This window comes from Rhincodon typus, chromosome 8 (genome assembly GCF_021869965.1).
Source record: "Rhincodon typus isolate 14 chromosome 8, sRhiTyp1.1, whole genome shotgun sequence".
Classification (NCBI taxonomy): domain Eukaryota; kingdom Metazoa; phylum Chordata; class Chondrichthyes; order Orectolobiformes; family Rhincodontidae; genus Rhincodon; species Rhincodon typus.
The window spans coordinates 23,622,746-23,638,963 of record NC_063339.1 but is presented as its reverse complement, the minus strand read 5'-3'; the positions used below and the strand labels follow the sequence as shown (position 1 = coordinate 23,638,963).

The window sequence follows — 16,218 nt, the reverse complement described above, 5'->3', positions numbered from 1 at the left end:
ATAAACGACGCACACAATTGGCTCCACAGATATAACAGAAATTATGCGCCAAAAAACTTTATTCCTGGAAGCTACCAACCAAGACTGGACAATGGACCTAGAACGAGCCATCAACATCAGTCAACAGACCACAAGAGCCTGGAAAAGACAGACCGTTCAGGACAGAATAGCCAAACTAACCCACCAAAACGACAACACCAGAGCAGACACTTGGATAAGAAACTTCTCAGACAGAAAACTGACAGACACAAAAAGCCATTCTCATCTGCGGACTTAACTATAACTACAGAGACGCCGACAAAACAGAATTCCTAGCCACACTAGAAGCCACACTAAGCACCAACAGCATCAAGGAAGAAGCACAACAAGCCATAAGACAGACAGTGATCCCGACACTGACCAGAAAAAGCAAACTCAACACCCTCAACACATCAGAAAGGAAAGCCCGAGAAAGACTGAAAAAATACAAGAACATCACAATACTACCCGCAGACAAAGGGCGCATGATAGTAATACTAAATAAATGGGACTACCTCTCCAAGGCACAGACGTTACTAGCCGACAAGAACACATACCGGCAAGTACAGACAGACTTGACACCACAACTAGGCAACAAGATCCTCAACGCGCTAAAGAGACTCAAACAACTGGACAGATCAACAAAACAGACTTCCTAAGAATGAAACCCGAAGGAACTAACACCCCCCAATTCTACGGCCTCCTGAAAGTACACAAACTGGAAGTACCCCTTAGACCCATTGTCTCCCTACCAGGCACGCCATCACATAGATTAGCCAAGGAACTACAAAGTAGACTAAAGCACCTCATCAGCAAGTCACCCCACTCCATTCACTCAGCCCAACAGTTTCTCAATTCCATCAAGGACATAAGAATAGATGACGACGAGACCATGGTATTATTCAACATTACTGCCCTATTCACATCGATAGACATACCACTAGCAAGAGAACCAATGACAACACTACCAAAACAAGAACAAGACCCCAGTGACACTACCTCCACAGACAACACGCTGAAGCTACTAGACCTATGCCTCACCACCCACTTCACCTTTAACAGCCAAATATACGAACAGATCAACGGGACACCCATGGGATCATCTATCTCCAGACCTACAGCCGAAGCGGTGATGCAGAGACTGGAAAGTATGGCCCTTCCGCTAATCCAACCAAAACTATGGATACACTACGTGGGCGACACCTTCATCATTATTAAACGGAACAACCTGGAGAAGACGAACTAATAAACAACACCCTCGCCGGAATCAGATTCACCAGAGAAGAGGAGAAGAACAAACAGCTCCCATTCCTGGACGTCATGGTAGAGTGCAGCACAAATGGAGAATTCCTAACAAAGGTACACAGGAAAGCCACACACACTGACCAAGTACTGAATTTCAACGGCAACCGCTCTAACACACAAACGAAGCTGCATGAGAACATTATTTAAACGGGCAACAACACACTACAGCAACACAGAACTACACCAAGAAGAAGAAGAGTACCTCTTCCAGGTATTCAAAGACAATAGATACCTGAAAAACTGGGTCAGAAAATGCCTATCACATGATCAACACCAGGAAGATACTACACGCCCCGACACACTCATTACCCTACCTTACATCAGGAACATGTCTGAACTGACCTCAAGACTCCTATGACCACTAGGCATCAGAGTAGCACACAAACCCACATCATCCCTATGACAACTGCTCACCCAAACCACAGACCCACTGCCCACTATGGACAGGACCAATGTCATATACAAGATTCCCTGCAGAGACTGTGACAAACACTACATCGGACAAACAGGAAGGAAATTAACAACAAGGGTACACGAACATCAATTGGCTACAAAAAGACACGATCAATACTCACTCATCTCTATCCACATGGATAAGGAGAACCACCAATTCGACTGGAACAACACCAAGATCCTGGGACAAGCAAAGCTGGGACAAGCACGTGAATTCCTAGAAGCCTGGTTCTCCACTAAGAAAGCCATCAACAAACACACAGAGCTCGACCCCATATACACTCCACTGTGAAGGAAAACTGGAAGTGAGGTATTCCAGCTCAACGGACTCCGGAGTTTAAATAACAGGTGGGAAAACACAACGGTGCTTCATTTGAGGCTGCACTGATGATGTTACCCAGTACGGTAATGAAACGTCTGCGAAACAATGAAGCAGCTTGGTGAGCCAACCAATGACAATAGTAATCATTTATATATATGTTATTTTGTCACACATTTTGACAGAGTTAGAGTTAAGCCAATCTTTTAGTTTTATTTTGTCTGTATTTAACTGTAGTATAAAATGTAAAGTGTGTTTTCTTAATGTCGAAAATTGAATTGCATCTAGAACACAATGCCTTACACTTTAAAATAAGGAAAAGTTAGGATCTAGACTATCTTCCTAATATATTTTGAGGGGTTGTGGTCTGGTCTGTAACATCATAATCTAACTTTAAATAATGTGCAGTCTTACCATTGAACTACATAAATAGTACAATTATTGTGACATGCAGTTAGAGTTCCAATCCATCTCAATATGTGAAGAAAAATGTAGAACCACAAGTTATAGAACATCTTAATGCAACTAATAGGTTTGGTTTCAAGTTTTCTTAGTTGGGTGAATCTGTACTTTGTAAATCTGGTAGGTAGGGTTGGCAAAGAGGACAGATAGGAGGTGAAGCTATGATACCATGCTGCTGGTTCTCAGACTCATGTTCTCTGTGAGTGCTGCTTTCGGTTGACAGTGTGGCTCATAGGATCATCTCTTTCCTGTGTGAGTATATAGAGCAACATTTCCCTGCTGCCACAACACAAGTGTTTTACTGTATATATAGTTACTGATAATTGCTACAAACTGATTCGGTGTGTTCGCGCGTATGTTCTCGCGCGCCTGTGTGTGTGTGTGTGTGTGTGTGTGTGTGTGTGTGTGTGTGTGTTTTAGAATTGGTGGGGAAGACGGCCGGAGTTGCTGAGCCCACAAACTAATCCAAAGAAAATATTCAACTTTTTAAAATTACTCTGGCTGAGAGCTCCTGTTGTTACAGTATTAGCACCAACATTGGAAAATATGTAAGAGACAAAAACCGTGAATGCTGGAAATCTTTAGCAAAATGGAAAATTCTAACAATGGGCCATAGACTATTTGGAAGAGAATGATTACGTAATGTTTTGGATAGATTTCTCAATTAACATTTCTTTACAAGCTTTAGTGTCTGCAATAACAAAGTCAGCAAAATTTAGTTGTTTTAATATGATTGGTGGATTTAAAAAAAAAATACATCCCTGGATGCCGAGGGAGAACTTCACGCATTTTTTCCGGCTTTATGCATTGAGCTCAATCGAGGAGCCAATTACTGCAGGTGCTGGAATCTGAACTTAAAACAAGAAATGCTGGAGATCACAATGGATCAGGCAGGATCCATAGAGAGGAAGCAAGCTAACCTTTCAAGTCTAGACTGGAAACATTAGCTTGCTTTCTCTCCATGGATGCTGCCTGACCCGCTAAGTTCCTGAGATAGGAAGATGGAAAATAAGGCATAGTTCCTGCTCCTAATCATGATCAAGGAACTGCTATTGGAAAATGTACCCATGTGGGCACAGCATTGGGTTTTGCTGCATTGACTCTTGGGGGTGATGGCCTAGTGGCATTATCGCTGGACTGTTAATCCGGGCACCCAGATAATGTTCTGGGGCCCAGGTTCGAATCCCACCACGGCAGATGGTGGAATTTGAATTCAATAAAATATCTGGAATTAAGAATCTGATGATGACTGTGAATCCATTGTCAATTGTCGGAAAAAAATCCATCTGGTTCACCTAAGGTCCTTTTAGGGAAGGAAGCTGCCATCCTTACCTGGTCTGGCCTACATGTGACTCCAGACCCACAGCAATGTGGTTGACTCTGAACTGCCCTCTGGGTAATTATGGATGGGCAATAAATGCTGCTTAGCCAGTGACACCCTCATCCCATGCATGAATAAAGGAACCTGCTGTCAGTCACTACTACAGCTTATGTATGACAAATTATCATCCAAGTGAGGCACTGGATAACATTGCGCAAAACAAAGCAGCACCCTGAAACAGATAAGTTTGTTTTTCCCTTCTGATAGGCACTAAATTTGGAGGGTGTTAAGAAATGTTTTGATTAATTTTCTTCATTCATTTTAGATAAGTTTTGTATTAAACTTGGTAAATTTGATGCACATTATGAACAAGAGATTAATCAAACTATTTGCCTCAAACTCCAAATGCTAATTTCTTATCAAATTGAATCTGAAAGATCCCTCTTTGTTCATTAAGTAACAAAGTTAGTGGCTGCTTTCTATGCATTTTAAGCTGTTCCAAATAATCTTGGAATTAAAAACTTTAATTTGAAAATAATGTCTTACATTAACCCCTTTTAATTGTATGTGGAAATTTGTGATCGAATATTATGTACGTGGAAGACATACAGTGTCTCAATTTAAACTTTTTAATCTTTGTGAATAAAGTTTAAGTATTTTATTTTTATTGCTAATAGTATGAAGAATTATAGTGAAACTGTAATTAAATTTCACAGTCAAATAATAACCAGAATTTATTAGCTAATTTTAAATGATCAGTATTTAATGCTGAGATTTAGCTCAGTTTGTCATGATGGTGGTTTGCAGTTGTGAAGTTCAGAGAGAGAAAAAAAGTTATATTCCTGGTACAAAATTGTTTTGCAGATCAGTCTGTTAAAGATCTTTCAGCTCTGGATATGCCAAGAGAATCTGCCTCTGCTCCAGCACTAGAAGCAGCTGTGCCAGAGACCAGTTGCCACTCTTCCATATCAAGTAAACTAATTAAAATACTGTGTGCAAAATGCTTGTCTAATTAGTTCCACACTTTTAATAGTTTCTAACATAGCAGCTTAGTATACATAAACACGTGTGCTATGGCCATGATAAAGAAAATCTTTGTTTTTGGTCACTTTGTGGATCATCTTCAAAGCTGTGGTCAACATGTTGTCTCCTTTGGTTGTTGTTGTCTGCTAGGGATGAGTGTCAAGCTGAATTGAGAAACCATAGTAACTCAAATCAAGCCATTTTACTTCTACTTGTGAGTACATAAGTACATAAACAGATGCAGGAATAGGCCATCCGGCGTTTCAGAATTTCTTCCCATTCAATAAGATCATGGTTGATCCAACCATGACCTCAGCTCCAGTTTCCCTGCCACCCCACCACTACCATAACCCTTGACTCCTCTGTAAATCAAATAATCCTTTTAACTCAGCCCTGAATATGAGTCATCCAGTCTCTACTGTTCACAGGGTAGGGCTTTTCAATGATTATCAACCTTCTTAGAGGAAATAAAAATCCTTCTTACCCTTAAATAAAAACTGAAAGAACTATGGATGGTGTAAATCAGGAAGTAAAACAAAGTTGCTGGAAAAGCTCAGCAGGTCTGGCAGTATCTGTGAAGAAAAAATCGGAGTTAACGTTTCGGGTCCGATGAGGAAGGGTCTCTAAACCTGAAATGTTAATTCTGATTTATTCTTCACAGGTACTGCCAGACCTCTGAGCTTTTCCAGCAACTTTGTTTTTGTTTCTTCTTACCTTCTTATTTAAATGGGAGACACTTATTCTGAAATGTGACCCCTAAGTCTAGATTCCACGGTGAGGGGAGATATCCTCTTAGCATCTATCTGGTGAAGCCCTCGCGATCTTGTATGACTAAATAAAATCCCTATAGTTCTTTTACAGTCCGAGGACATTAGACCAACCTGCTCAACCTTTCCTCTTAAGATAATTCCCTATACCATGAAACAACCTGGTAAGCTCTCTGTGAACTGCTACTGATGTCAGCACCCTTAAATGAGAGGAGAAATTTTATGCGGTACTTGGTCACTATGCCATATATTCTTAGAACAAAGATCCCAACTTTTATACTACAACTATACTTGGGTTCGACCTTGACACCGATGAAGGCGTTAAGGAAAAGTTCTTCTATGACCTTTATGGCCTTAACAAACACTTCTGCCGCAAGGGCAAGTACAAAATCACATGGAGGAATCCCAGTTTAAAGCATTAGCACCTCCTGGATGATGCTGTTGTTCAGGTCAAAGATCTAAATGCTGTCTGTACCACCTAATTCCTGCAGGAACTCCTATCTGCTGGACAGATATTGATTTGTTTGATTCGTGATGAACATCTACCTAGCACCAAGACATTACAAGGCCCAAAATTCCAAGAGGAAGAAGATTGATGTCAAAGAAAGGAATTCCAAGCCCACAACCATTCTGGAAAATCTTCAAACCTCCAACTCAATTCCAGAACACTGGGATCAAATAAATACAATCGTAATATACTCCAGATGCATCCAGATAGAATGCTTTCTTTAAATACACCGTAGAAAGCATTCCATCTGGATGCATTACATCATGGTTTGGCACTGCTCTTCCCAAGACCACAAGAAAGAGTTGTGAACACAAACCAGTTCATCACGCAAACCAGCCTTCCATCCATTGACTCCATCTATACTTCCTGCTGCCTCGTGATAGCAACAGACATTATCAAAGACCCCTCCCACCCAGGTTATACTCTCTTCCACCATCTTCCGTTGGAAAGGAGATATAAAAGTTTGTATAAAAATATGAATAGATTCAAGAAAAGCTTTTTCCCCGCTGTTATTAGACTTCTGACCTCTCAAATTTTAAATTTAATGTTGATCTCGCCCTCTTTGCATCTTCTCTGCAGCCATAACATTGTAGTCTTCAAACTGTTATGCTATCATGTGCACTCTGTTTGGTGTGATCTGCCTGTATTGCACACAGAACAAAACTTTTCACTGTACTTAGGTGAATGTGACAACAATAAATCAAATCAAATAAAATTCTGTGCCCAGGCCTTTGCGCTCAACCATATTCATTACCAGGACTGATTTGATGAAACTGATAGTCAAATATGTGACCTCTGAAATAAAAATAAGCAGCCTGCATTGTCTGTCAGAGCATCTGAAGATTGTAACTTAAGAAAACAGCATTGCATTAGCTTGAGGTGATCCCCAAAGACAAATCTGGAAGACAAATTAAAAATGTGTGTTGTGAAGAGAAAGCCCAATAGATCTAACAATATGCTGATAATTGTGACATGCGAAGTGATTTAAATGTTGCTATAGACCAGCGCAAAATGGACAAAATCCCATGTGTTCACAGGATGGTGTTTCTCTACTTAACGGTGACAATACCATCTGTTGATCCTGGAAAAAACATTTTGAACAACTTCTCAACTGTGAATTCACAGACACGGCTGATATGTTCTGGGCTATTCCCGAGAACACTGCAGCAGAGACCACTGACGAGCCAACATCAATGGGACAGTTGCAGCAAACTATCAAATAAATGAAAAGAGGCAAAAATTTAGCCCCAGTGGTATGCCAGTTGAGGTCTTCAAAAATGTTAGACTTTAGCTGCACCAAGACTTCATACATTAGTCCTACAGATTTGGGAGGTAAAGAAACTTGCTTACTCCCCCTTCGCTCCCACTGATGTCAGGAATATGACAAATATAGCAATCATCAAGAAGGGAGATCAAGCATTGCTGTGGAGTCTATTGAGGTATTTCCTTCTTGACTATGGCATGTTAAAATCCTGACATACACATTCCTGAATTCTCTACTTCCCATGGCTGAGGAGATGCTCCCTGAGTCATGGTGTGACTTCAGTCTCCCAGAGGCACTTTTAACCTGATCTTTGTTGTCAGATAAATTTTAAAAAAAATTGAGAGCAATACCAGAACTCTTCATTGCATTCACTGACCTGACCAGAGTACTTGAGTCAGTTTATCATGAAGCCCTGTGGATTACGCTGCAAAGATTTGAATATTTGAAACTTCACAGTCCTGCGGTTGTTTCATGATGATATGTCACGATCTCAGGTTAGATATCTGAAACAACTTCAAAGTTCAGATTGAAGTCAAGTGAGGCTGAGTGATAGCCCCCAGACTATTTGCAATCTACCTACAGTTGCTATTTACTTCATCAAAGAACAATTGCCTTCTGCTGGCAGTGTTAAATCATCTTGATGGAACACTCTTTAACTTCAGTTCTCTTTGAGCCAAACTGAACTGTAAACATACATTTACATCTAGCAGATAGCTATAGTGTCACTCCCACTCTGCACCAGATGTGCAAACCAATCTTCTTCACTTCGACATGTGAGATACATGTCCTATTCTTGAAGGTTGCTAAAACAAAACTGATGAGTCAACCCCACTGGTCAGATAACTATCATACCTCTCAGATCTGTTGTAGGAGACACTTTGAATTATGTTGATGACTTCCAATGCCTCAGCAGCCACCTCTGTCAAGAAGCCTCCACTATTGATGAGGAGACCCAAAACGACCAGCTGTGTCAGTTCAGGCTTCTAACAATTACAGCAGTGAGTGTTTACAAAGACCTCCACAATGTAACAAAGTCATAACACACAGAGCAGTTGTCACCATGCTGTCGTACTACAATGAGATCTGGGCTATGTATCGGCGATACCTAATTTCACTAGAGAAACTCCTACAACAGTGACTCTGCTACATTCTCTGAATTTGATGGGAGGACAATCACTAGTAGCCTCCTTGAAGCCAACCTCACGAAACATATCGGCAGAACTCTTACAAATCAACTTCAATTGACTGGACAGTTTCTTACCAGCTTCTGTTCTCTCAATTCTGAAATGGCCAATATTTCATGAGGAGAATAAAGAAAACAGTTCAAGGCATGCTAAAGCTCTTCTTGAGGTGTGGCGGCATGGATCATAATGACTTGAGTAACATGCTACCAGTTGTTCAAAATGGTGGTAAATTTTCCATCAAGCTGCCTCATGCTTTAAATTTATTGATAAGACAGAACAGCAGAAAAGAAGGAAGGAAAATAAATATCCCTGCCTTCCAGACCACACTACCTCATGAGAAGTCCTACCTGGAGATGTCCTGCTGTAAGTGCCCAAATGTATCTGGGTTGAAAATCAGCCTTGTTCAGTTACACAAAATCCTCCGACTGAAACTCATGACCCTTAGTGGCTGTCATCCTTAACTCTAGGTCCAGCTGATGTCTGCAACTGATGGTCCACGTTTCACTCAGTTTGAACTTTGGAAAGATTAAATACTTTCCTTTTCTAAATGAAAGAAAATGGCCTTATGTACGTTTGCCGTACTGTTTTGTGCTCTGCAGTACCATTCATTTTGCAAAAAGTACATTTTACACATATCCACTTGGTAGTCAACAAAGTGTTACTTCTGAGTCGTACTTAGTCATAGCAACAGTTTTTTTTTGTCTAAAATGTTTTAGTTTCTCCTTTATGATCTTGAACTTGAGAATAAACTTTTACTCACCAGGAATAGTGTAGTTGTGTTGGGCTTAATGGAAAATTCAGATCTAACTGATCTGCTTGGAAAACATGATCCTTCATCTGAAAATTCCTCAGCAAAAGTAAATTTATCTTTGCATTTAAATGTAAATGTCTTCATGATTGTTCTGAGCAGAAAAAAAATCTTTTGGCTAAGTAGAATATCTTCTACTTTTTAAACATAAAAATTGTCATTCTAATGAAAAAATGTACTAAACTCAGTGTAGGATCTGTTGAAGCTTTGAGGATGATTTTAACCCAACTGGCCAGGCAAGAAACACATTGAATCAAGTAAAATGCCGGCTTTACTCTGCATTGGCTTCAGTGGGGTGTACAATCAGGAATGGGGGGCTGGGTGTATAATTTGCATTGCAGTTGATTGTCTAGTTTCCCAAAGAATAGTTTAGGTTAAAAGTGTCCTGTTTAATTCTGTATATGTATGTATCTGTATGCATGTGTATGTCTGCAATTGTGTGGATGCAAGCCAGTGCATTATGAGGAACCTCAAAAGAGGATCTTGATTAAATAAATTGTTGTAAAACAATCAAGATAGAAAATCAACTCGGAATGTGATATGTAATAGTTGAAGATCTGATCCTCAATTGAGGAGCACTATACATTGGTAATGTTTCTCGATACTCCTGATTAGCTGTGTGCCTTCAGTTTTGAAATCCAATTATGTCTGCCAATCTTAAGGATGGAAGATCATTGTAACTTTTGCGTAAATTTTGTGCTGAATCTTCCACTTCATTATTGTGTTGCACCAGTCTTCAAACAGTTACCTGAAATGTTGCCAAATGGTGACTGTTTATGGATCAGTATGGCACTCTGAATTTGAATGACAGCAGTGAGTTTGAAGTCACGTATTTATCAGAGCTTTTCTGTATCAGTCACTTCACCTTTCACCCATTGGTCAGAAAATTTCTGATATGACAAAACCCTTCGGCTTACACAGCCAAGAGATATACATGTACTCTACTGCCATATCTTCACCTAAAAGGCAACAGAAATTTTGTTTACAGATTTATAGAGATTATGTGCGGTGAAGGCTGTGTAAATTCCTGGCTGTGCATGTAAGTCTTTTCATTTCTGTCAAATTATATGTCAAGTACTAAATTTGATACAGTGGTTAATCAAGTTTAAATGTGCATTTTAGTGAAGCCAGCAAAGTGAAAACTCTGGATTTTAATCAGCTCATTACTGCTGGATCCATATGATGACAGCAAGCTGTTCCCTGAACCCAGTGACTACAGACCTCACTGGAAAGTGGTAACAGAACAGTATTTGTAAAGGAATAAAAACAAATGATTAACCACTACATTATCATTTACTTGAGCACTGAGTTCCATTTATTTTACATCAGGTCCACCTGTTTCAGTATTTATTTTTATGCCATGTTTAGTTCAATATAGGCAAATGAAAAGGGGATCCCTGGGGGCCCTGACACTGAACCAATTAATGAAGAGACAACTGGAACATCAGTCCAGTGCACCTCACAACATCAGTAGCTGGGACACTGGTTAGTATGTTCTACATTACAATATACACATAGTCAAACCTTGCTATTGCCAATGTGTTAAGACTGCTGATTCGTACCATTGTTCATTATGTCATGTTAGAACATTTTGCTGAGCAAGGTGGAGTTTCATGAGAACCAGAGAAAAACACATTCATAATATAGTTTGTTGCAAAAGGTTTGATTAAACCTTTCGATAGGTCGCTGGCTCATTTCAAATAACAGTCATGGCATTGTAAGAATTGAAAATAATTAAATTTAAATTGCTACATTTGTTTTCATGAATTTGTCTCCAATTCTTTGTCAGCTTATTTTTTAAAGAGTTTCAGTTGAACATGTGAGAAGTTTAAGTGCTTGAAAATCTCTTTAAAATTAAATGTGTTCGTTGATCACTGCCACCGATAAACAAGAAACATAAACTAACTAAATGATTTCTGTGTACTCGAAGCATGACAGTAGGATCAAATTTTTCAATGTTTCCTTCCAATTTATTTTGTCATTAAAAACCTTTAACCCTTCTGACATATTTTCACTAAAGGACTGCAAATTGAGCCCAGAATTAGGTAAGCTGATTCCTTTCCTCAGTCCATGTTTCTGATTCGCCCATACCTGGCTCTGGGGGTGAAAAGGACCTGGGTGGCCTTTGTACACTCACTCTGATCAGAGCAGGCACACTTTACCACTGAATTGTGGGTAAAGGGTTCGGGTCAGCACCAGGATCTGGACTCTGAAGAAAATTTGAACTGTTTTATTCTAAATTATCCTATTGCAAAGAATAGCCACTGGGGGACACTGATACTTTCTACTCAAGGAAGGGAAGGATGTAACACTTCAGGCCTTTACCTGATATTCTGTGTCATAGAATTAAACACCTTACTGCATGGAAGGAAACCATTCACTCCATTACGGCTGCAGGGGTTGACAAGTAGCCACCCAGGTGGCACGGTGGCTCAGTGGTTAGCACAGCTGCCTCACAGCACCAGGGACCCGGGTTCGATTCCACCCTCGGGCGACTGTATGTGTGGAGTTTGCACGTTCTCCCCGTGTCTGTGTGAGTTTCCCCCAGGTTCCCTGGTTTCCTTCCAAAGTTCAAAGATGTGCAGGTTAGGTGGATTGGCTGTGCTAAATTGCTCGTAGTGTTCAGGAATGCCTAGATTAGGTGGGTCATAGGGGAATGGGTCTGGGTGGGATGCTCTGAGGGTCGGTGTGGACTTGTTGGGCTGAGGGGCCTGTTTCCACACTGTAGGGAGTCTGGTCTAATATTACTTCCCAGTTCTTGGTCCATATCCTTGTAGGTCACAGTACTTCTCAGGTGTATATCCCTGTACTTTATTAAAGTTATCAGTGTTCCTGTCTGTGCTATCCTTTAGGGAGTGATTTGCAGGTTTTCCTTATATTAATTCACAAGATCTGGGCATCACTGTCCAAGCCAGTATTTATTTGCCCATCCCTAATTGCCTAGAGAGCTTTTTTCAGTATCAGCCACATTGCTGTGGGTCTGGAGTCTCATGTAGGCCTCTGAACAGGTAAGGACGGCAGTTTCCTTCCCAAAAGACATTAGTGAACCAGATGGGTTTTTCTGACAATTGACAATGGTTTCACGGTCATTATTAGACTCCTAATTCCAGGTATTCGTTGAATTCAAATTTTGCCGCCTACCATGGCAGGATTCAAATGGGTCCCCAGAACATTACCTGGATCTCTGGATTAACAGTATAGCCATTATAACACTATGCCATCATCTTCCACCACTCTCTGGATGAAACAGTTTACACTTGAATTCCCTCTGAATCTTTTGTCTCTTACCCTAAGTCTCTGACCCCTGAACCAAGGGTAGTAAAGCCTTCTCACCCGAGCAATATCCTTGATAATTTTATGCACTTCAGTTAGATCTCCCCACAACTTCCTCTGTTCCAAAGCAAGCACCTCTAGCCTATACAACCTTCTGTTATAACCAAAATTCTCTAGCAGAGGTAATATTTTTATAAATATTCTCTGTCATATCTCTAACACAATCACATCTTTACTCTAGTGTGGTGAACAGCACTGCAGGCAGTACTCCTGGTGTGGCCTGACAAATGTTTAGTTGAAGTTTGAAGTCCCAGTTGTAACATATTATGCTTTGGCTAATAAAACCAAGTGTCCTACAAGGCGATTTTAGAAAGCAGTTAATTCCTGTATCTTTGTATTGGAAAGTAATATGAAACTAGAATCAGTAACCTTGCTGTTCTGCTCCCTGCATTTTGTTGAATTTACCAACAAGAGCTTCACAATTAAAAGTAAAAACTCAAACACGCAAAAAGTTATTTTCGAAACACTGCTTGAAGAAGAACAAGAGGCATTTCTTATTCAATTAGCTGTTTAACCTAACTGCATTTTATTTCCAATCTCATTTAATTTTAGGACCACTTTGTTGTCCTTAATGTTAAGCATAATACTGGTTTCAATGATGTTTTGCAGCCAGCTATCAGCTTTGTCAGTTGGTAGTACTCTCACCTTTGAGTCAGATGGTAGTGATTTAAGTTCCACTGCAGGGTTGGAATATGTAACCTAGATCAATGCATGGTATTGAAGGAGTGTAGCATTGTTGAAGCTGCTGTATTTTGAATCAATTTAAGCTGCCTGTTTCGCTTAGTCAATGACATCCTTTGCAGAGTACAAATTCTCCCTAACAAATATTCCTCCACAACCCAACCTGTTTTTCTAATCAACCTATTCAGAGATGTTTTTACACAGCTCTGGAGCAGGTGGGACTTGAACACATGCATCCCAGTCCAGGGATAAGGACACTAGCACTGCACCATAAGAGGGTCCTTCTCCACACCCCAACACAATTTTAAACAGATTAACTAATCATTCATCATATTTGCCATTTGTGGGGTTTTTCTGGACGTAAATTGGCTGTTATAATTATCTACGTAACAGTGAAGTCATTGTGAAGTGCATTGGAACGTCCTGAGATCACAATTAGGTGCCACATAAACTATATTGCATTCTTTCTAAATCTGTAGCTTTTCTTTTTTTTTTTCAGTTGTTCCAAATCACTCACCATTTATTAAATTGTAAGAATGGCACAGGAGCAGACCATTTAGCCCAGATGGTTTTTGCAAGCAATGTTGCACACAACGTGCGCCTCCTCCCATCCTTTTTCTTTGCAATTTGCTATTTTTATTGCTTTGGTGAGGGTTTTACTTATTTTTCTTACTTTTTTTATTCCACTGTCTATAAGGTACAAGTCAGGAGTGTTTTGGAATACTCCCTACTTGTCTGGATAAGCACAGCTCCAACAACACTCCAGAAGCATGGCACCCTCCAGGAAAAGCAGCCTGCTTGATTGGCACCACATCCACAAGCATTCATTCCCTTCATCACCGACGCACAGTAGCAACAGTGCAAACGGTCTACAAGATTCACTGTTGTACTCCACTAAGGCTTCTCAGGCAGAAACTTCCTATCACACAATTTCTACCACCTAGAAGGACAAGGGCAGCAGATACATAGGGACACTGCTATGTACAAGTTCACCTGCAAGCCACATCCCATTCTAACTTGAGCATATATTGTTGCTCCTTGATGGTTGCTGGGACAAAATCCTGGAACTCCTCTAACAGCACTGTAGGTGTCACTACAATGCAAGCATTGCAGTGATTCAAGAATGTAGTTCACCAGCACCTTATCTAGGGCAATAAGAGATGGATAAAAAATGCTGGCTTAGCCATCCACATTCCATGAATGAATTTAAAAAAAACATCATTTGTTTCTTTGATGGTTGCTGCGATAAATAGGAAAATTCACATTGATTTTTGAAGTCAAAAGTAATGCAGCGTTTAAGATAAAAATCAGACAAATTTTAGCCCTCAAGCAGCTATTATATTTGGAGTCTTGCTGATAGAAATGTACTAGATATACAGTGTGTGAGTACTAGAATAGCTTTTTTCCTCCAAATGAAATATGAAGAGCCTTAAATTTTATGATTGAGTCTATAACTTTTGTCTAAATAGTACAGTAAAGGAAGAATATTAGAGTGCATTATAGAGCCCAATTCCATTCTCAAGGCTATTTATGGTTCAGATTACACAGAGGCTTGTAACAGTGCTTAGAAAGAGAAAATTGAAAATTAATCAATGGATCCTTCTGCTAACAGCAGCTGAATTCATGTTGCATTTTCATATTTATAATTCTTGAACAATTTTTAAATGAAAGTTGGTCAGCAAAGCCCAGGTAAAATCCATATGGAAAATCTTTGTGCCTGATATGTCTATGCAGTTACTTAGCAGTGATGCATAATGAGCTGTCAATTTCATTAGGGAAATAACACTCCAGCTGTTTCTCAGATATGCCTAGTGCCATGTCAAAGTTATTGGTTCCAGAATGTTGCTGGCAGCTGTGCAAAGCTCCATTGAAGTGAGCTAGCTGGATTTGCCTAACTCAGCAGCAGGAAAACCCATTTGTTTTTTTTTCTGCCCACTGGCCTTATCAAATCTGACAACTTTGCTTAGATAACAAGGTGTGGAGCTGGATGAACACAGCAGGCCAAGCAGCATCAGAGGAGCAGGAAAGCTGACGTTTCGGGCCTAGACCCTCCTTAATCTGCAGTTCCTACTATCTCTGAAATGACTTTGCTTAGATGTTCGCATTTGCTACCCGAGACTCAGTCACTATTTCTGTGTTTCTATGAGACCTGAGGTTGGTGCTAGTCACCACTGGCATTGCAATTATCAGATGCATATTCATGACATTCAAATGTACAGGCACATTACACTCAAGTTCAAGAAAGGGCTGATATGCCCTTTACTATAATTATTAAATTAAACAACGTAATTGGGAAATATATATCTGAGAAAAATCTATTGGTCCACTAATTTGGGATTTTTCAGGAAAAACGGTTAATCTGAGTTCTGAAGGCCTACTCTAGCATGTCATACATGACTATTGTAGATGCATACATTTGTAATTTATAAAAGTAAACAAAGCATTGTGCTGAATATGCACCCATTCATACTGCAGCTGTTTGTTACAGATATACCAATCCAAGTGAGCTCTTCAGTCTTCTCTTATGTATGTATGTTATGCCCCTCAGTCCCACCAGTGTATTTAAAAGCAGGGTTGCACATATATTAAAGCAGGTTGCCAGGACCTTCCTGCCAATCTCAACCAGCCCTTCATCTTGTAGGGTTAGGGTAAGGTATCAAACAGGTCGCCTAACCTCCAGCTATTAAAGCATTAAGTCCACTTCTGAATAAGTGCCTTAATTGCTTCTGGTGCACATTTTTGGTCATTCGGAGTTTCCCTATGCCCATTGGG

At 40.0% G+C, this 16,218-nt stretch overlaps 1 protein-coding gene across 2 annotated transcripts in view; it reads left to right on the top strand.

Moving 5' to 3' along the window:
• LOC109934231 (unc-79 homolog, NALCN channel complex subunit) overlaps window positions 1–16,218 on the top strand; it is a 199,097-nt gene that overhangs the window by 128,555 nt on the left and 54,324 nt on the right. Inside the window, exons 33-34 of one of the 2 annotated variants that reach the window (XM_048599751.1) lie at window positions 4,743–4,850; window positions 10,801–10,917. In XM_048599751.1, the coding sequence (XP_048455708.1) occupies window positions 4,743–4,850; window positions 10,801–10,917 (225 nt within the window). The remainder of the gene's footprint in view (window positions 1–4,742; window positions 4,851–10,800; window positions 10,918–16,218) is intronic. The other variant, XM_048599752.1, reaches the window with a different exon arrangement.